Source organism: Lemur catta, chromosome 7 (genome assembly GCF_020740605.2).
Source record: "Lemur catta isolate mLemCat1 chromosome 7, mLemCat1.pri, whole genome shotgun sequence".
In the NCBI taxonomy this organism is placed as follows: domain Eukaryota; kingdom Metazoa; phylum Chordata; class Mammalia; order Primates; family Lemuridae; genus Lemur; species Lemur catta.
The window spans coordinates 35,839,364-35,861,477 of NC_059134.1; the positions used below are offsets into that span (position 1 = coordinate 35,839,364).

The 22,114-nt window shown below is 36.0% G+C and overlaps 1 protein-coding gene and 1 long non-coding RNA gene across 2 annotated transcripts in view; one reads left to right on the forward strand and one right to left on the reverse strand.

Moving 5' to 3' along the window:
• TRPC6 (transient receptor potential cation channel subfamily C member 6) overlaps positions 1-18,793 on the forward strand; it is a 57,241-nt gene extending 38,448 nt beyond the window's left edge. Inside the window, exons 7-14 of the mRNA XM_045556927.1 lie at positions 34-267; positions 2,640-2,904; positions 4,137-4,332; positions 5,085-5,288; positions 6,957-7,031; positions 15,145-15,228; positions 16,836-16,911; positions 17,447-18,793. Of these exons, the coding sequence (XP_045412883.1) occupies positions 34-267; positions 2,640-2,904; positions 4,137-4,332; positions 5,085-5,288; positions 6,957-7,031; positions 15,145-15,228; positions 16,836-16,911; positions 17,447-17,598 (1,286 nt within the window). The 3' untranslated portion in view covers positions 17,599-18,793. The remainder of the gene's footprint in view (positions 1-33; positions 268-2,639; positions 2,905-4,136; positions 4,333-5,084; positions 5,289-6,956; positions 7,032-15,144; positions 15,229-16,835; positions 16,912-17,446) is intronic.
• A 1,785-nt stretch (positions 18,794-20,578) lies between these two features.
• Positions 20,579-22,114, reverse strand: part of LOC123641105 — a 77,343-nt gene continuing 75,807 nt past the window's right edge. The window contains exon 4 of the long non-coding RNA XR_006736221.1: positions 20,579-21,560. This is a non-coding gene — a long non-coding RNA (uncharacterized LOC123641105). The remainder of the gene's footprint in view (positions 21,561-22,114) is intronic.

The following is a 22,114-nucleotide window of genomic DNA, read 5'->3' on the forward strand; positions in this document are numbered from 1 at the left end:
TTGAATTGATATTTTAACCTCTTTCTATTGCAGGCATGATATGGGCTGAATGTAAAGAAATTTGGACTCAAGGTCCCAAGGAATACTTGTTTGAGTTGTGGAATATGCTTGATTTTGGTATGTTAGCGATCTTTGCAGCATCATTCATTGCAAGATTCATGGCATTTTGGCATGCTTCCAAAGCCCAGAGCATCATCGATGCAAATGATACTTTGAAGGACTTGACAAAAGTTACATTGGGAGACAATGTGAAATACTACAATTTGGGTGAGTTAATAGTACACAGTCAATATAAATTAATAAATATGTAGAATTTTCTTGTATAATAGATGTCAGTAGTAGTGGAGTTACTTCCCAATTTTTATAAAATTGTTGGGTAGTTTCCAACATCTGTATCTAAAGCATGGGCACCCATCTGAAGAAGCATGCTTTCTGCTTCCCCCTTTGACTTTTCTACTGGCTGGAAGCCTCTCCTGGTCACAAGAAATCATCTCCTTTTATGTCTTGGATCAATTGGCTAACTACCAAATTTCATCGAGAATGTCTTCCTTATGTCTTATACTTATTTTTTCCCTTTGTCCTATTAAAAATAGTTCACATTTGAGTGGTACATATATGCAACGGATACTATTCAGCCTTTAAAAAAAAGAAAATCCTGTCATTTTGTGAAAACATGAATGAACCTGGAAGACATTATCTTAAGTGAAATAAGCCAGGCAAAGAAAGACAAATACTGCATGATCTCACTTATATGTGGAATCTTAAAAAAGATCTTAAACTCATAGAATTAGAAAGTAATGGTGGTTGCCAGGGGCTGAGGTGGAGGCAAAATGGGGAGATCTTGGTGAAAGATAAAAGTTTCAGTGAGACAGGAAGAATAAGTTCTGGAGACTGTTGTATGACATGGTGACTATAGTTAATAATAATGTACCATATACTTGGAAATGGCTAAGGGGGTAGATTTTAAATGTTCTTACCATAAAAAAATGATAAGTATGTGAGGCAATGGATATGTTAATTAGCTTGATTTAATCATTACACAATATATACATATATCAAAACACCATGTTATATCCCATAAATATATACAATAAAAAGTTTAAATTTGAGTACCATGTCCATTTAAAACATAAACTGTTTGAAAGCAAAGGAATTGTTGAGATCTCTGAGAGGACCCCCAGTAAATAATACCACTATTTCCCCACCAGGCTCTGAACTAGTTGAGAAATAAAACAAGAAGTTAATATGGAGGTCAGATCATCACCTCTGATACTGATAAGGTGCAGGGTGGATGACATAGGTCTGAGTCTATTAGCCAGCAGGCTCAGTAATATCCCAGAACTAGGCAAACATATCCTCCAATTTCTGGACATCAATGCATCAGGGCATTCTCCCCACAAGGGGGATGGCAGCAAGTGCCCGATCAGGTGAGAGTCCTCCAGGGAGGACCAGAGGGGAATTCTCAAGAGAACGTAGGTAACACTGAGCCAAGGATGCCAAGTTCTTCATTCCAATTCAGCAATCAGATAAGTCGTTCCACCTCCCCAGGAGGAAGTGACTAAGGGATGAAAATAGGTTCAGTTATTTGCTTGAGAAAAATCCCTCCTTGTAGAAACATGGATTGGGGAAAATATATTCCCTTTGAATACTTATTTCAAACCCTCTGTTAAGAAATCAGTTAACATTCACTTGGCACCTGTATGGGTTTATCGTTTATATCACACAAGAGCCCCTTATTATTATTATGAGTAGTATTTATTGTAATGTTTAAAGATTTTTTAAAAATAGAACTTTTAAAACTCAAAGCTATTTATTTATAGATGATACTTATATTCAAAGCACTTATAAAAAATGAAACTGCTTTTATTAGTTTGTTATCCTTTCCTAATTCCGCTTCTCAACAAATAAGCAAATAAAAATTTATAATCATATTTTTCCTCTTTCTTCCACACTGTTTTCCATTTTTATTCATAATGGTTTCTTAATTGAGTTTTTAATGACCTGATGTAATAATGCATAAAAATTTATAAGTGAATAATTGCTACATTTTATGGTAAAAATAGACATATTTGAGTGACCAATAAAAATTACTTCTAATAAGTTTAAATAACTACAAGTTTTCTATAAGCCCAAAATTACATTATATTGTAATTATAGCTGAAGATTAAATAATAAGTGCTATCGTTTATTAAGTACTAGAAACTTTCTAAACACTGAACATATGTTGACTTATTGAATTTTCATAGCAGATGAGGGAGGTAGGAGTTGTATTATCTCATTTTTAAAAACAGGAAAACAAAACTAAGAGAAGTAATTTGCACAAGTTATCTCTGTTGAAATTTTATATATATGTGAATTATATATATACATATATATGAATTTTTACAGATACTGACTCTATTGTCTGAGCTCTTAGCTATTATGCTATACCTTTATGGAAACTTGCTGGCAAACCAGAGGGGTCATCTTCTTAATAAATTCAGAAGCTCAAATACAGTTGACACTTAAGAAGCCCTTTAAGATCAGAGACTTCCATTTGGGAAATGGATTGCTAATTATTTTTCTCTCTCAGAAAAAATGTTACCTAAATAAACTACTTAAAGAAACTCACCGTAACTCTTGTCTTTGCTTTTTCCTAGCCAGGATAAAGTGGGACCCCTCCGATCCTCAAATTATATCTGAAGGTCTTTATGCAATCGCTGTAGTTTTAAGTTTCTCCAGAATAGCTTATATTTTACCAGCAAATGAAAGCTTTGGACCTCTGCAGATATCTCTTGGAAGAACAGTAAAAGATATCTTCAAGTTCATGGTCATATTCATCATGGTGTTTGTGGCCTTTATGATTGGAATGTTCAACCTCTACTCCTACTACATTGGCGCAAAACAGAATGAAGCTTTCACAACGTATGTGATCTCAGATGTTCTGGTGGTAGTTATTTCCAATTAAACAAATGTTAGCTTAACAGTGTTTATGTAAGTCCATGGGATAAATAATATTTTGGTAAAGACTTCATCTCTAATTCTTCTTTCACAAAATGAGAGGATTTTAAAATGAGTTGGAAAAACTCTGAGATGTAAGACCCTTCCTAATATTAAATAATAATAAGTAACATTTTTAGAGCCAGGTTTTATGGTAAATATCTCACATGCATCCTTTCATTATCTCAATTTCACAAAAAGAGGAAACTGAAATTCATAAGAGTTAAATAATTTGCTAAATGTTCCATGGCTGTTAGTATTTGGAAAAGAGAGTATGTGACCCCTTGTTTACTGACTCTCACACCTGTTGCTCTGTACCTGTGCCCTTACGCTTACTGGGGACTCCTGGGGAACTGACTGTGAAAACAGCTGCTTTGCTAACTCCATTTCTCCCATATTATCATTGAGAAGATCTGAGTTATCAACAGTGACAAGAGTTTTGACTTATGTTCATCATGGGCGCCTGTGTTTTTTATAAAGTATGTTTGGAACAGATTACTCGAATATTAGGTCTTCAGTGTTACTATGAGGAGCATCAACTGAAGCATAACCTACTGTTTGCCATATTCTTCTAAAATGCAGTTTGTCAGGAAAATGAAACCACCTGGGTTAAGTAGATGGGCTTAGCTTTGGTCCACAGCATGCCTAAAGCATTGAGATTCCTACCTAATGTATATCAGTGGTTTGGGTTCCATTGTCTGTTTATATTGTCATTTTTGTCATTAAGACATATAATATTATTATCTATTTATTGAATGAGTAGAAGGATAGATCAGCAGGAAACCTAAAAGAACTCTAACAAATTGTATTATTTTTAAGTAATACATTTAACACTTCAATTGCCAAAGCTATGGAGTATTTAAATGTTAATATCTATGGTTATAAAGTTATGTTATAAGCATTTATTGAGTGCTCATAATGTAACAGATATTGAGCTATATGACTGGGTACTTCATATGCACAATATTACCTCATACTTTGAACAATCCTATTGTACCTAATTTACAGAAAAGAAAAATGTGTTTCAGAGAAGTAAAGATTTTCTCATGAATACCTAGTATTTGCAAAGACACTGAATCACCTCACTCTTATTATGGTACTATTGTTATTTATATATACACTTTCTTATTTCTTTTCTTTCTTATATTTTTCCCCAGAGTGGAAGAGAGTTTTAAGACACTGTTCTGGGCTATATTTGGACTTTCTGAAGTGAAATCAGTGGTCATCAACTATAATCATAAATTCATTGAAAACATTGGTTATGTTCTTTATGGAGTCTATAATGTTACAATGGTCATTGTTTTACTAAATATGTTAATTGCAATGATCAACAGTTCATTCCAGGAAATTGAGGTATAATCTCTATTCATTTTTATAGTTTGTGCCTACATGTTTTCACTGTTCTAAGGATCAACACAGTGATGAGGTTGAAAGTATGGACTGCTGTTCCTCCTTTGTTCTTTTGCCATTTTATATAGTTGTTTTATCAGCAATGTAGAAAATTTTAACTCTTTACCTCCAAACACAACATTGATAAGGTATGGTGGGGCAGTAATGCATAAGGAGTAGAAATGTTGTCTTATGTGATTTGTTATTGATTTTTAAAAAAAACCTTTAGGAATAATGTATCAGCATAAATTTATATTTTATTCAAAAATTATTGTTTATGAATACTACTATTCTCCAAGTCTTTTTTGAGTGATGTTCAAAATTCACTCTTTTTCAAGTTGAGAATGATAATGTAAATTTTTATTCCAGAAATCTTGGTCTGTGTCCCAAATTAATGAGTGATGTTACTGCAGAATAAAAAATAATTTTTCATAGTTTTTTAGAATGTAGGAAAATATGTTCATATCTTTCAGTATATTTATAAACATGTATGAGCTTTGAAATCTATAGTCCTATAAGCCTGATAAAATTATAGGTAGATTTAGGAAAGAGTGTGTGATTATAATGTTAACATTTCAAAAAAAAACTTGGAGCAGTCTTTGAGGTCTGAGAGTGTTTGTAGGCATTGTTCTTCCATCTAGCCACACAATGTTAAAAGCATCCCAGTAATTCTGTTTATGCATTTCCTTGATGAACTGTCATGTGTGTTTGTGTAGGATGATGCTGATGTGGAGTGGAAATTTGCAAGGGCCAAACTTTGGTTTTCCTACTTTGAGGAGGGGAGAACACTTCCTGTTCCCTTCAACCTGGTGCCAAGTCCAAAGTCCCTGTTTTATCTGTTACTGAAGCTTAAAAAATGGATTTCTGAGCTGTTCCAGGGTCATAAAAAAGGTTTCCAGGAGGATGCAGAAATGAACAAGGTAATTTGGCTTGACAATTTATAATTGTACTCTTAAGTGCTCTGACCATTGTAACCACTGTGCTACATCCCTTTAAAATGAAGCAGTTCAGGATGACACGTTCATCCACTCCTAAATGCAGTCACTTAACACAGCCTGGTCCTTTGGCTTGTGTCTGCTTAATATGAGCTCACTGGACATTTCATACTTAAAAGAATATTTTAAAAAAATTCATGAAATATAACTAAACTAATGTGTTATATATCTGGAGTGAATACTGAAAGGGGGAGCTATTCTGGGCCCCATTTTTGCTATTGTGGCTACATGTCCCTCATTTCACCTTCAATTTATAGAGCTAGGTAAAGCATCAGCAGCTGATTATGACTCAGGGGAACTTCACAGACTCTTAAATAAGTTCTCCATTGAAAAATTCAGAAATTAGTTACTCTCATGCAATATGGGAGACCAGGCTCAGCAGTAAGTAGTTCAAAGAAGAAATCTCTAAGGACACTAATTGAAAACAATAATCCCACAAGGCAATGCAACCTCAAGAAACCATAAAAGAGATATAGTGTTTAGATGAGGAGGCAGGATGATCACAGTATGTTCAGATGTGTTTAGAGGATACGTTGTATATAACTGGAGGCGGGAAGTGGGGGCTTACCCTGTGCAGCCATCTCTGCTGTGTGCAGAACACTCTACCCAGAGGAGCATTGAGACACTAGGTGCATCCGGAGGAGGAGGACCAGGATGGGGCATGTATGGATATAGTGTCATATGAGGGGGAAATGAAGGAGCTGGCTGTTTCTTCTGGAAAAAAAAAAGATTAAAGGGGAACAAGAATATCTTTAGAATTCCAACCTTTCATTAGAGAATACACTTGGTTTTTTGTTGCTTCAAAAATAAAAAGAGATAATGGCAAAAGTTTCAAATAGTTCAATTTTTGTTCAATGTAAGAACAAACTTGTAGCAGTAAGATCTGCCCAACAGAGTGATGGGCTGCCTTTGGAAGTAGTGAGCTTCCTATCATGGTAGGTAGTCGATAAATGCCGGATGGTTGACATTAGGAATTTATTGGAGATCTTCCTTCCTACACTGGGTGGACAACTGGTCCAAATGATTATAAAGTTTCCTTGCAATGATAAAATTCTATCTTTGAATAAAAGGGAAATGTTCTAATCATGCTCAGTTTGCCATTTGTTGCTTGAGATTTTCAAGTAAAAAATTATATGAGTTCTAGTTTCCTCAACTATAATATTAGAATAAAAATTATGTCTATATTGTGAAGATCAAATCAAATAAATACGTAGAAGTACTTTGAGAATTTGAAAGCCCTCTTTAAATGTACTTCTTATTATAGTTATTTTGTGTAGGAATTTTGGAAAAGTTTGCCATCTATGGCATTCTTCTGGATGTATAACTTGTGGAACTTAATGGAGTAGCAAATCGTTTACTTTCTTTGCTTAGTGTAATTAAGTGTGTAGTTTACAGGTCTGATTAGAACTGCACCTGAGACAATTCAGTGTCCGAATAAAATGTCCAAGCATTTGCCAAAGGGAAGGACCCAATAAGAATGTATTTCTCTCATTAGAACTTGTTGGGGAATTAGACCCAATGGTTTTTGAAATATGAAGTAAAGAGTGAAATTGGCTATGCAGCTGTACTCATTTTACTATCTATCTTTAAAAGAGAAATGAAGAAAAGAAATTTGGAATTTTAGGAAGTCATGAAGACCTTTCAAAAGTAGCACTTGACAAAAAACAGGTAAGGTAATGTTTGAAACTATAAAGTTGTGCATATGATCAGGCTTATCTTTTCAGAGAAAGGGACAAACGTTCAGAAGCAATTTCAAAAAGTAGATAAAAGACACATTAAAGAATTTAACTATTTTAATAATTCTCAAAGAATTGGTTACTGAGAGGTGGCAGTAAGCCTATGTCTGGATTAGCAGAAAGAATTGCATGCATATTTAAGACATTAAGCACATACTTATGGGTACTTATGGTGATGAAATATAAAACTAGTAATATGAAGAAGGGAAAATTAAAATAAGAGAGGAATCTGTCAGAACCAGATGGAGGATATGATTAACTTAGCTCCCTGCCGCTCAGATGGAGAGTGTGCAGGGCCAGCAGTGGCTCCTTATTGTCAGTAATCGTGAAGCAGTAGAAATAGGCACTCTAGGACTTTAATAGCTATTGTGGTTGACACAGTTAATAATGAACAATGTGCCCTAGAGATGCATCAGCTCCTTAATTAGTAGTGAAATCCTCAGTGATGAGGACATTTTCTTCCTTTCTTGCAGCATGCAAATGCTTGTTGCTAAAGGGAAATGATAAAAGGATGAATTAGGAAAAGGGTAATGTATCAGGTAGGACTTGCATTCAATTGCACATAGTAAGCTAAAACCCACATTATGGTGGTTTAAACAAGACAATTGTTTCTCCCCCCACCTTACTTAACTCCCCAGAATTAGGCAGTATGGGACTGTTGTCAGGGGTGAATCTCTGTGATTCTCCTGGATTTTTTGTCATAGTCATATGTAAGGTAACAGCTTCACCTCTAGCCATTATACCCACTTTTCTGGCATGTAGAAGGAGTAAGGGCGAAGGAAAAGTGGGGCTTGCAAGCTGAATCTGCTGCCACCCTCGAAAGCACCTCCCAGCAATTTCTGTTACCATATCTTACTGGCCAGAGCTGAGCTGCACAGCCACCCCATGGAACACAAATGCCAGGGAGAGACGCCACTTTGTTTTATTTTAAGCTGGGTTTGTTACTTCCTCCAACAACATAGGAATCCTCTTAAGGCCTATCTGATATCCAGCCTCCTAGCTTTCTTTCTAACCATTCCCGCCACAAATGTGTCAACCTTCCCCATTTCAAATCAGAACACAAAAGAGAGCTTCAGGATAAGAGAAACCCTAACCCATAGCTCTAGTAAGATTAGGAGGTTTGATGGGAACAACTTCCAAAGAACAACATCACAGGCAGGAAGGGCTGCAGTGGGAGGTGGCAGGTGGATGTAGACCCTTGAGGCCTCCCATGGTCTGGGGCTCAACCACAGCGATATGGCTGCATGGGCTGAGGGTGGACAGCTAGAAGGCAAAAATGGAAATTACCCCTGGTCTTCCAAGACGGTCAACAGAGTAGGCCATTGCAAATTGGCAGAATGTTGCTATTCAGACAAAATTTGTTTGGCTTGTTTGTGGGCTACCAGGTGAATCTAGATTGCATTTAAAAATGGTTCAGATAAGGGAAAGTTATGAAATGGGAAATAACACATATAACACAGCTACAAAATCAATTTCACTCTAGAAAGGATAGCTTGGTGGTTAGGAGGCTAGTGTAGAGCCAACAAGCCACAGCCCTTAGCCACATTTTGTCTTCAGCCTGTTTTTGTTTGGACTGAGAGTTAAAGAGTTTTTTTTTATTTTTGTTTGTTTTTTACATTTCTAAAGAGTTGTGAAAAAAATAAAGAATAAGTAACAGAGATTGTATGTGGCCCACAAAGCCTAAAATATTTATTATTTAGTTCTTTACAGAAAAAGCCTGCCAGCCCAGTCTCATGATGATGGTTGTCAGGAATAGAATACTGAGGAAACACAGAGAATTAAGTTCAAATATTTTATAAGCAACTTCTATCACTGTAATGCATGTCAGTGTGTGTTCTACTTGGAATTCTGTCTCACTAAGGCTGTTTACTCATTTGTGGAATGTAGGCAGTAATTATGCTAACACCCCAAGGTTGTTCTTAATATTAAATTAGTTAGTGCATGTAAAGTTCTTACAACAGGGTCTGGCACATAGTAGGTATGTAATAGCTGCTTATTATTTTTATTATTACTATTATTAGAGAGCAGCAAGAGTAAATATAGCCATAAAATTTAGTAATGATACTAACCCAGTGAGAACAGAGAAATTAGACCTAAAAGTCCTAGAGGAAGAAAGCCAACGGAAAATGAAAGGAATCCAGTTAAAAATTGTAAATGGTTATATCTGGAAAAAACAATTTAAAAAAATTAAATAGTGAGTGGTAGAAATAGTAACAGTAATGGGAAATAGTAATATCAGAATAAGTTTGATATCAGCATACATTAATTGCAAAACGGCAACAAAATTAGCATTTTTAGAGTATGTTTGGCAGCAACACACACACACACACACACACACACACACACGCACACACGCACACATCATCATCATCATCATCATCATCATCATCATCATCATCTCATTTCCCCACCACTTTCCAGCTATGGACTGGGGCAAATTTCATGGCCTTCTCAGGCCTGAGTTTCTTCACTTGTAGTTACTGCAGCCTCAAAGGGTCATGAAAGTAAATTAAATAAAATACCTTGCAAGGCACATGATAGGAAGTATATGTTGCTACTTATGTGTTAGTTTGTTCCTCCCTTTCTTCTTCCTTGGTGAGATCCTATTAGTCATGATATTTCAACCAATTAATCCTCCAGACCAAGAAAAGGCAAACTAACTGATGAAGGTGTAAACTTTTGCAGGACAGAGCCCCTGTCTTAGTTCAGCCCTGATCCTTAATACGTCCACATTGTTGATACTCACGAGTGTCTGTGGGAAGAATGCATGAGTGGACAGAAGGACAGAGGGATGCACAGGAAGATGAAGGGGAAAGAGAAACTGAAAGAATATGAATAGTTTGTCTCCAAAGAGTATCCAACTCAAAGGATTTTATAATTTGATAGGTCATTTTAATAAAGTCTGTCATTTATTAGTTAGATTATCTGCACATATCACATAAGAAAAGTAGAGCTAGGTGAAATGATTTAATGATTTTTTTCAAAGGCTTCCCTAGTAAGTGGATATATTCAGAAATTAATCCAACTATCATTTGGATAGTTGGTGACATACTGATTGGTCCCTGTCACTTGTGACATGTGTACCAAGTAATATATAACTGATAATAGTTTAATAGGATATAAACATTTGTAAATGATATAGTCCATCTTACAAGTTTAACTTCATCTATGTATTTTAAATACTGTGATGCTTAAAGGAAAAAGAAAGGGGCAGAGTTTCAGCGAGTATTAATAACATTATTTAGTCTTACTTATGCCCATGAGAGTTGAGTTGTAATTGACAATATAGCCCACTATGTTTTCTTACAGATAAGAGGTCAGGAAGTATTAGTCTCAAAAATAACAGTGTCCCTCTACAAAACCTAAATATGCATAATAGCCCAGATAGCTTGGGGTTCCTATATACAGACAACTGATTTCTTTTTTAAAAATTTATTTTTATTGTAGTAAAATATACATAGCATAAAATTTACCATTTTAACCATTTTTAAGTGTAAAATTCAGTGGCATTCAGTATATTGGCAGTGCAGACAACTAATTCTTAATTGAATAATCCAAGGAGATGACTCTTTCCCTTTCCACCTACTCCCATTTATGCTCTACAAAATGTCTGATACAACAGAAACTTTCTATAATTTTGCAAAGGGCATTTCAATTGACTATAAAGACACACACACACACACACACACACACACAATTGGCCCTTGGTATCCTCAGTTTCTACATCAATGGATTCAACCAAACGAGCATTGAAAATATTAGAAAAAAATAACAAAAATAACAATATAACAATAAAAATAATACAGACAGTATGATATAACAACTATTTACATTCCATTTACATATATAAAAATATTTTTTGAAACAAGGTACGCAGACCTACTCATTATCTTCAGTCACATCCTTCAACTCTAAAGGTCATTGATTTTGGTGGTTGCTAGAGTTACCTTTTCAGATATACAGTCTGAAAGGAGAGCACACATTAAAAGTCGATCTCTGCAGACACTCTTACATGTGTAAACCTGAAAATGCCAAATTACTTCTTGAATGGCTGCTTTGTTCCAGCTTCTGAACAGATCACTCTCAAGTTGTCAATTTTAGAGCAGGTTCTTATGCCCTATAAAGTAGGTCCTTTCTTCATTGGATCAAGTGAGATTTTTTTTTTAATTGGTTATGTATCCAGAAACTGTGTTCTTTATTCTTTACTTGGGGCAGAGACTATATTTTTAATCATCCGATGAAACAATCACATAAAGTAATGGTTCCAACTGTGTCAATTTCTCTAGGGCCACTTCTCCATAGTGCAAATTCCCCCTCCTCTTCTCCAGATCTATTGAGTAAAAACCTCTGGCAGTGGGGCCTGGAAATATGTATTTTAATAAGACCTGTGGAGATTTTAATGCTCATCTGGGTGTGGGAATCAGTGAATATTTCATTCCTGGAATGACTTGGTTGTGGGCTTGGGCACATCGGTAAAAAGCAATATTTGGCAAAATATCTTCAGAATAAATTGACTACAGTACTTGACTTATGATAGTTCGACTGAAGATATTTTGACTTTATGGTGGTGTGAAAATGATATGCATTCAGTGGAAGCCACACCTCAAATTTTGAATTTTGATTGAAAATTTTTATAATAGGTTGGTCCAAGTGCAGTGGTATTTACAACTAATTGATTACAACCAGTTACAGATTTCTTTGTTCCTTCTCCACTCCCACTGCTTCACTTGACCAGCCTTAAAGAAAATGTATAATAATTTTTTTATAAAATAGGCTTTGTGTTAGATGATTTTGTCCAACTGTAAGCTAAGGTAAGTATTCTAAGCATGTTTAAGGTAGGCTAGGCTAAGCTATGATGTTCGGTAGTTAGGCATATTAAATTCGCTTTCAACTTACAATATTTTCAACTTATGATGGGTTTATCAGGACATAACCCCATTGTAAGTCCAAGATCATCTGTAGGTTAAAGCTAACCATGAACTAGACCTAAAGCCACATAGTAGATATTTCTCCTTCTATACAAAAAATAACAATTATGACGATTATAGAATGCCTACGGTATGTCAAGCTACATATTCTATACACCTTGTCTCTTTAATCTTCACGTTAGCTCTAGGAGGTAGGTAATATTATTCTCCTATTCTATACCTGAGGATCCTAAGAATATAGAGGTGAAAGGACTTGCCCAAAGCCCTATTTCAGGCAAGTGACAGATCCAGAATTCAAAGCCATATCTACTTGATTCCAAAGCAAAATGTTTATAAGCACTGTACAACACAGCCTCATTTCATATCTGTATTCTCTGCTGACTGGATCTATTGCCTATGGCTTCTAAATTCACTGCTTTGTTCCTGGTTTCAGGATATTTAATGCTTGTGGGAGATGGGAGACTCCCAGAACTGTTGCTACGTCCGGCAATGTAAGAAATTTCAAAGGAACAGCTTAATTGTTCCTTTTAATGAATAACAAACAAGATATTTAGTGTTCCTTATTCTAATCCTACAATGAACCCATAATATGAAAAAGCTAATATCAAAACAATTATTAGGAAATGAAAAATAAAAAGCATAAAGAATGCAGAAAATGTGGCAGAAAATATTAAAAAAAGGATAGGCAATGGTTCATTTGTGTTGAAGAGAGTGTTTATTTACATATTAGTCCAAAACAAAGCTTGCATCCAATCCTTCCTGCTTCCAGTCAACAAGCTCCCCACTTCTGGCCCCTGTGGCATTATACTTGTTGACACGATCTATAAATACACAAATCCCTATGGTTTAGATACTATTCCTATTACAAGTTGAATTTCCTTATATATGCAAAAGTGTTACAGACATGACCTTCCAGATATGAAATTATTTTAGTAATTGTACATGGAACCAATTATATATTAGGGTTTTCTGCCACCAAGTGGCAATAATGCTTCTTTGCACCATTGGCATTTACTCTTTCATACTATTTCTCTGTATTATTCCATTTTTAACAAGTAATTGCTGAATTTCTATGATGCATTAGAAACTGACTAGAAGTTTTTTCCTGGAAAAATGTTACATTTCCATCTAAAACTTTCATACTTAGAGCAGAACTAGTCTCATGAAAATGCTCTAAATGAATTTATAGCTATTTAGTTATATACCATTTAACTATACCAGTGGTTCCCAACCAGGGGTGATTTTGCCCCCTATCTCTACCAAGGTGCATTTGATAATACCTGGCAACATTTTTAGTTGTCACGATGTTGGTTGGGGGAGCTGTTACCGGCATCTGGCGGTTACAAGCCAGGGATGCTGCTAAGCATTCTACAATGCAGAGGACACCCCTACCACCAAAGAATTATCCAGCCCAAAGTGTCAATGATGAGTTAATGAATAGATGGTAAATAAATCAAAGGCATGATCCACAAATATTTCCTTTGTCCAGACACTTTCTCTGTGCTTATGAGGCTGTCTTCACCTCCATGCTTTATCATAATGGGTTGAGTGTGAGTTTAAACCACGTCCTCACAGTTAATGATATCCTTAAAGTATAAATCATAGTTTGAAACCCAGAGTACCCATTATATTATTTAAAATGTTACATTGAAGTTTTCACGCATTTCACAAAGTCATAAATTAGTAGGGCTCAAATGATGATAGAAGTCAACTAGCCCATTCCCTTCATTGTCAGAAAAGATTATACAAAGTTTAAGCATCTTAATAATCTGCTAGCTTGTGACAGAGCCAGATGGTAATTAGTCTTCAGGTTTTCTTCAAGTGCTCTTTTTGAGCACCCAAGCTGTCTCTCTTTGATTAATTTGGTGAATTATGTAATTTTATCCTAATGATTTTTAAAACTCCATATAAGTAAAAATATGTGGACATTTTGCTGACATTTTTAGAGAAAGTGAAAGGAAAAGGGAAATAGCTACATGAAAAATGATGCTATCTAAATAATATTTTCATATTTATATATTGTATTTTATGGATCTTAACAGGCTTGCCATGTTTTTCCTATTATTATAACTCAGCTAGATCATAATTGTTTATGTTTTCTTTGAACACTCAGAGCCTAGCACAGCACCTTACATATAGAGGACCTTTAATACATACTTGTTCAATGGATGAATGTGTGCATAGTTATTTTAATTCAGCATGTGTCCATTTAAAGGATTAAAGCATGAAGTTAAGGCAAGGATTTTAATTTAGTCTCATTGAGCTTTACTTACAGCAACTTAGATGTCATTAGGAAATAAAAATCATGGTATCTTTGAAGACAGTCTTGAAGTTTCCCTTCCCCTAGAAGACAGCTGTACATCATAAACATGCAGATTTGGAGCTGCTCTGTTTCACTCAGGTTCTTCTACTTATTTTTTTGTAAAACCAGCTTTTCCCATTGGAAAATGTATTAAAAAGTTTTAAAATCATCCTCTTAGCATGTTAATATAGCATGCCATCACCTTTATTTCAGATTGCTTTAATTCTTTGTTGTTTGCCTGTTTGGGCAAATATATTATTAGAAAAGTGCTACCAAAATGGGATATTATATGGCACCTAAAATTTAAATGGATTAATTAGTGCTTTCTTGGCACCTAAACTACGTCTCACAATGAAGTCTTACCCTGGTGTTTCTTCAGAAGCCACATCAGACCCTACTGCAGGTGTGGATGTTTTACTTAATCAGGCTGGACTGTTAATCCCTCATCAATGAACTTCTGAGATCACCACTGTTATTTCCCTGACTCATTTGCCTCTTCCTCTACCACAGGTGTATCTGTGGGAAGGTTAAAGCATGACTCTCTTGACAACATGATTGACAGCCACAAAATCTAAGAAACTCCTCAGACACCTCAAATAGCCAATGAGAAACTGAATACACCCAGAGTGCCACGGATTTGTCTTGGTAGACAAAATATTAAGCAAGTAAAGTTAAATGGCACTGCATCTATAGATAAGATTATTTGTATATGTGATACTTCATTAGTTCATATATATAACTAATTAATAATCTCATCACATTATTTAAAAGAAAAATTAAATAAGAATCAATTTCTAATTCTTTTCACATTACAGCTTGGGCACAATAAACAATCAAGTATAAGAAACTCAGAAGATTTTAATTTAAATACTTTTAATAATCCTCCAAGACAATATCAGGTAAGCATGAATTTTTAAAGAAATAAGGCTAGTTATCTGTAATATTTAGAATCAAACTATGTGATTCTTTTTTCTTTTTTATTACAAAATATTATGGGGGTACAAATGTTTTTGATTACATGTATAGATTTTGTTATGCTTGAGTCAGGGTTATAAGTGTGCCCGCCACCCAGAAAGTGTTCACTGTACCTGTTCAGTAGGTTATTGCCCATCCCCTCCTCCCCACCCCTCTTGATTTCCATTGAGTTTTACTTCCCTTTATGCACATATGTGCTCATCAGTTGGCCCCAATTTAATAGTAAGAACATGTGGTTGTTTTTCCATTCTTTAGATACTTCACTTAGGATAATGGTCTCCAGTTTCATCCAAATTGTTGTAAACTATGTAATTCTTGAAAGGAAAATGAACTATTAAGATATTTTTCTCAATATCGAAGTAATGCATTAATTCAACAAATATTTATTGAATAACTACCATGTGCCAGGCATTTTCTAAGTGCTAGAAGTGCATGAGTAAACAAAATAAAGTTTTAAAATCATGGAGCTTAGAGTCTACATGTTTATTGTTAAAAGGAAAACCTTACAAAAAGCAGAAAGAAGAAAATAAAATTCACCTCAAATTCCACCACTGAAAACAAAGACTGCTTATTTTGGTTAATATTCTGCCAGATGACTATATGTATGTATATATGCATAATTTTAAATATATTTTAATAGTATTATATGCATGTATATGTAATATTATATGGGTTAATATTACTTATATGAGTAATAGTTTGTAGTCTGTGTTTTTCTCTCCACAAAATATATACTCCTTTAAATGTTAGTGAATGTATCATATTCTTTTGTATAAATGTATAAAAATTTATTATAATAATTCCCTATTGATGAACATTTAAGGGTTTATTTTTTTCTACTATTGTTAGTAGTAGTAATATGAACATTCTTGTCCATGGACCAGATTCTATCCTTAGAATAGATTCTTGAAAGCAAGGTTTTACTATCTACCATGTAACTTTGGGCTTAGGTGTAAGATTTGGTTTAGCCATATATTTATCCAGGACTTCCTGAGCACACACGGAGATTCCTGCTTTTTATGAAAAGTATATAGTAAAAGAAATGTCTGCATGATCGATGCCCAGATACTGGAGAAACTGTATTGCATTGAAACTAACATGAAGTATAAAGTCAAAACTGGCTACATTTTTTGGTGGGTCAGGGGTGGGGCACAAATGAGTAGACATTAGCTTAATTCCCCACTTCCACATGCAGTACTGCACACCTTTAACCTGCCAACTTCAAGGCTCTGTCTTGCTCTAATACTTTTCAAATAAAATACAAGCAATAGACATGAAAGATTAGATGTTTTCTCTAAACTTATTTTTGTCTCCAGAATTAACTTTTGAGTCATAGCCCAGCTGATATAAAAATTGCTTTAAAAAGAAAAACAAAATTTGGAGATATTATGCATCCCCTACCAGCTTATTGGCTTCCATAGCCATCATTTCCAAAGTGCTTACTAAAGGGAGGAAGACTCAGAAACTTATTGCAAATGAGAGATTTCTCATGAACATAAAACTGAGATGCATTTCTCCTTTCTCTGTCTAGAAAATAATGAAGAGGCTCATTAAAAGATATGTACTACAAGCCCAGATAGATAAGGAAAGTGACGAAGTGAATGAAGGTGAGTTGGACACAGGGACAAATCATCCCCGAAGCCTGAGCCAGGGGCCTTGATGTGGAGCTGAGAGGGCTGGAAGGACGGGTCTGGGGAAGTGAGCTCCAAGGGGAAGAGTAGAACAGGATCTCACCAACCATCAGTCCCACTAAATAGTGCAGAATAGGCTATTTCTCCACAGTTGGGGACAGATGTCACTTGCTAGATGAAAAGCTATTGTTTTTAGGGAGGCTTTGAGGGAGAAGGAAGTGGCTGAGAAAATTGAGGGGCTGCTGCCCCAACCCCTGAAAAACATCTTCTACGGTTCCCTTTTAACTTACCTTAGGAGGACTTGTGTTATAATTTTGCTATGATCTCTTCATTCACCAAAATACTAAACTGAGAAAACAGAAACCTGCTCCATTTGGAGGTTGCTTCCCTTCAAACGATTCAAAATACAAATGCATATGAAATTAGGACTGATTTTATCCTATCCCAGAATCACCTGTTTCTTGGCATTATGTATTAACGGTTGACTTCTTATCACTCTTGCTTTTCAAAGGGGAACTGAAGGAGATTAAGCAGGACATCTCAAGTCTCCGCTATGAACTCCTTGAAGAAAAATCTCAGAACACAGAAGATCTAGCAGAACTTATTAGAAAACTTGGGGAGAAATTATCCATGGAACCAAATCAAGAGGAAAGCAATAGATAATGCAAAGACTTCCTTAGAGATTTTTATTTATTTGTCCACTTGAAGCCATATTATTTTCTGATTTATTTTTTTAAGTGCCAATGTGCCCACCTTTTAAATGAGAAAAAAGTTAAATGATAATTTGGGTCATCCTATTACCCCGGGACCCCCAATATCTAATATTTTGGTGATTAAATTTTATTGTTCAGGCTAAAGGTTGAAGATTATGATGAAAATGATGATCAGTCGCTTGGTGCTTGTTTTGTAAACTGCTTTCTTGGGTATAACTATTGTGCTAATGTGATCACCTTGCAGTGTCTGCCTGGGAAGGGTCTCAGCTGGCAGGGGTGAACCCACATTATTTTCCACGTGGTTTTTCCCCCAGAAGGTGATTTCAGATACCTTCTTGGGTGCTCTGTGGATTCCCTCCTTGTTATTCCCAGCCCTGAAATACGGAGAATAATAATCTATGGCCACTTAAAAAATGCTGTTTAATCATCATCTATCCTACTTAGCCCCCAAAGAATATGACAGATTCTGTTCATGCAAATTGGGCTTATATGTCTCTTAAATTTTCTGACTCATCTCTTTGAGAACATTACAATTAACAATGAAAAAGTGTTTCCTCCACTGAACCCTGGAAATGTAGTCCAGTTGTGTATGTGTGAGAGTGTGTATATTTTGTATGCATGTATGTGAACGTATGTACGCACACATAAGATGCTTACCTTATTTCTTTTGTAGCTAATGGGGACATGCAAAAGCTCTTTATGCTATAATTTTTTGTTGTGACTGCAAAACTACTGTCCACATAAGAATGTTTTATTGGAGAAGTATCAAAGCCACAAGCAATGTGGTTATTTGGTCCAACTGTAGCACAATTTTGTGCCATTTTGGGGGGCATTTACAGATAAATTCCCACATCTGGCCATTGACATAAAGGGAAAAAAAGTGATGTGGGAATTTGCTAACACTTACCTGTTATTCTCAGTATGTACTATTTTCCTACCCAAATATGTAAAACAGGAATTTGCATTCGGGTACATTCATCAAGAGGTTATTGTTTTTACTTACGGATGATGTGAGGTGGTATCTTAACTGAAAGAGAAAAATGAAGGTTTATCTGTTTACCCAAGACTATTGACATTCAGAAGATTCTAGGCATTAACTTGGATATGCTTCTTTAGATTCAATAAAGGGAGGCTTCAAATGCAAATCTTTAGCTTCATTTTAAAGATGAAATGGTCACAGAAAATCTACTTAGTCCCAACTTTGGCTTAGTTGACATCAAAGAACATTTATGTAAGCAGATCAGAAACTACAGCTGAAAATGTATATTCAGTGATTTTTGTATTTGTGGGTATTACTTACGGAGAAGTTACTTAGTGATATCAAAAAAAGGTCCATTTTTCAAATGTTTTGCGACAATATTTGAATGAGCATTTGTGAAAAATCAACTTCATACCAAATACCCTATCAACAAATTAAAATAATTAACACCCACAAAGTGTGTGTGTTTTGCCAAGCAAGAGATAGGCCTGCATGCCAAGAATTGCTGTATGACAGCACATGGGCTTGACTCCAGAAGATTCTAGAAAAGATGTTCAGATTCCTCAGCATTTCTTAAGTTGGATTGACTTGACAAGATAGAAGTTTTTGGGAAATACAACAGGCAAGACTGTGGGTTTTGCTGTAAAAGGTATTACCTGCCAGGTGACTCCAATTGTTTGAAATTAATGACCTGAAGTCAGCAGACTTTCCTCAAAGTGCAACTGAATTGGCATCTCTTCTAATTTCCCTTAAATTGGAAGATGAAAAACGAAGCAAACATATTTTAAGAAAGATTTTTAAAATTCCAACAAGAGGTTAATTAAAGGCACACTGCCAAAAGATGGTCATAAGCATGATGAAAGTCTCAACACCACTGGCTTTAAATCCTATATTCATGTCATAGCTTCACCTTTTAAAATAAAGTGATTAATAAGTTGAAATGTTTTTATCTCAGTTGCTCTCTCTGTCATATTTCTTCCCTCTGAGTTGATGCTTTCTGGAGGTTCGGGCTCCAGAAGGAGGACAGAGGAGTCTTGCTGGTCATTGGGACCACACAGCTGTTCCCCGAGGATGGCGTCCTGCCCGCTCCGCAACTTTTCACAGCAGACCTGCCACCGATGAACAGAATAAAGTCCCTGTTTTTCTACATCAATGCCTGGTTTTACTTTCTGCTGCTCTCATTACTCTGAAACTGAGAAATACCACAAACTCCATAATAATTTTACTAGTCATATAAAATAAATTACCAGACTCTGCTATCTGCTTAAAACTACCAGGGATTGAAAGGAATAGAAAATGAGCATGTGAACTCCAGGTACTTGCAATGAAATGGAGTCAGGTGACTTGATATAACTATGAGAAACATTTACTGAGTGCCTACCATATGCTAGGCTCTGTGATAAATGTTTTCCATGCATTATCAAATTTAATATAACTTAACGTTTATAGTAACTGTATGAGACAAATCCTATTATTATCTTCATTTTGGAAATGAGACATTCGAGGCATGGAGAGGCCAGGTAATGTGCACATAGAGTAAGTGTCAGGGCCAGGAGCAAAACCTATGCCTGCCTCCCATTTATACTGGTGGTCTTGATCTGCCTTATGGATCAGCGTCATGGCATGCAGTTGTCTCGTGGTTGTGCAGCTTATGTTAAGTCTCTAGGTGAGGAAAAATGGGCTGTACAGGAATACCCTAACTTCCATTACATGTCAGTCCAGAGACAGACAATAGCATTAAGTGAGGAAGACTGTGAGTAAAGAGGAGCTTTGGATCCAAAAGGGTTATAGATACAGGGGAGGAGAAATATATTTTCATCACTCTTACTAGATTCATGGCTGAGGCTCCTACAACAAAAGACAGACACATTTATTTAATGTGTTATGTGACACGGGAGCCGTCAGAAATGAAGACTCAAAGAAACAGTTGAACTTACATATTTTTACGCAAAGTTTGATGAAGAATGGACAGTAGTGGAGAAATATAACCAGACAAGGGGGTGCGCTCTAATGGGAATGAACTGGAGGGAACTTAAGGCCATTCTCTTCAGCGACCTCATGTCTTCAGAGATAAGTGTGTTCCCGTCCTCCAGTAGAGGCAGGACACCTCTTGAGTGAGGGCCTTATGACCTGCTTCAGGGGAAGGTCGGAAAATCCTCCCTAGGTTTTGTGGCCTGTTTCAGAGGAGAAGGATGAGGGTGAGAGTGACCTTCCTGCTTCTGCCATTTCTCAAATTCCTTCAGCTTTTAATATTCAGTATGCCAAGTTTCCATATTTGGGAGTAGCATGTTCTGGACCCCATCGCAGTTATAAAAGACGGAGATGTATATTTAGTAGAGCCAGGAGCCGGGCATGAGCACAGGACACTGAGGGATTCTTCAGGGAGCAATAGCACGTTCAGTGGCTGGGCCGCAGTGAGGAAGATGGATTGATCAGGAGCAAACGTTTGTACTTCATTCAGGCAGCCTATCCCACCCTTCCAGGACTATTTCAGTATGCAAGAATCTTACTGCCATGTGAATAGTAAAAACAAACCAAACTGTCAGTTAAAATGGAGACACTGCATATCAGTATTTGCCGGCTGGGCAGCCTGACTGACCAGTCCCCTAAGGAAATCACTGTCAGGACCGATTACCAGCTTCAGGCCGAGGAAGAGCCCCAGAGGCAGATGATTGTTCTCCTGGTGGCACATTCAAAGGTGCCCGGCGTCTGTTCTGATTCCAACACGCCAGTATAGTCCCCCTCTTGTCTCTGAAACCTTCCTTCATCACCACGTGTCAAGCAGAATTTACAAGAGTCATGCTTGTCATCCCGGCAGCCCTGTTGAATGGTGCTGGATATGGATTTCTACGCTTTAGAGTCTCTGCCCTTTGATGCAGACAGCACAAGTTTCCAGGTTAATTAGAGGTTGTGCGGGAGTGCAGCCCAGCATCCTAAAATGGAGAAAATTGAAAATTCAGCTAACCATCTGTTATCGTACAAAACGTTGACTCATTGTCTGAGTCTACTTTTATACATGGCTAGCTAAGGTGAGAGATACACCATGAACTCTCTAAAAGGCCTGGGTAATTAAGGCAAATGTTTTTTTTTTTTTGGTAGATATGTGGACTGATTCTATGAATTTTCTCCTTTACTCTGTGTTTATAGCTACAGCTATAAAAATTTTTAAAAACATTTCCCTAGGATGGATTTGATGATAATACCTGTCAAATATATTCCATTTGAATTACAGACTTTTGTGCAACTGAGTAAATAGCTAGAGATACTGGCCAACTATAGGACAGTATTAGTGCCATTTGATGGATAGTCAATTTAACCAGTGTAAGTGGATTATAAGGGATAGTGACTCACATTTTTCAAACTCTCATGAAAATGACACATTGAAAGCTATTATATCTTATTCAATGGTAAAGGTAATTATATCTACTAAGGAGATCATACATTCATAATGACCATAATACTTCCTAAGTAAGTATAATGTTATTTG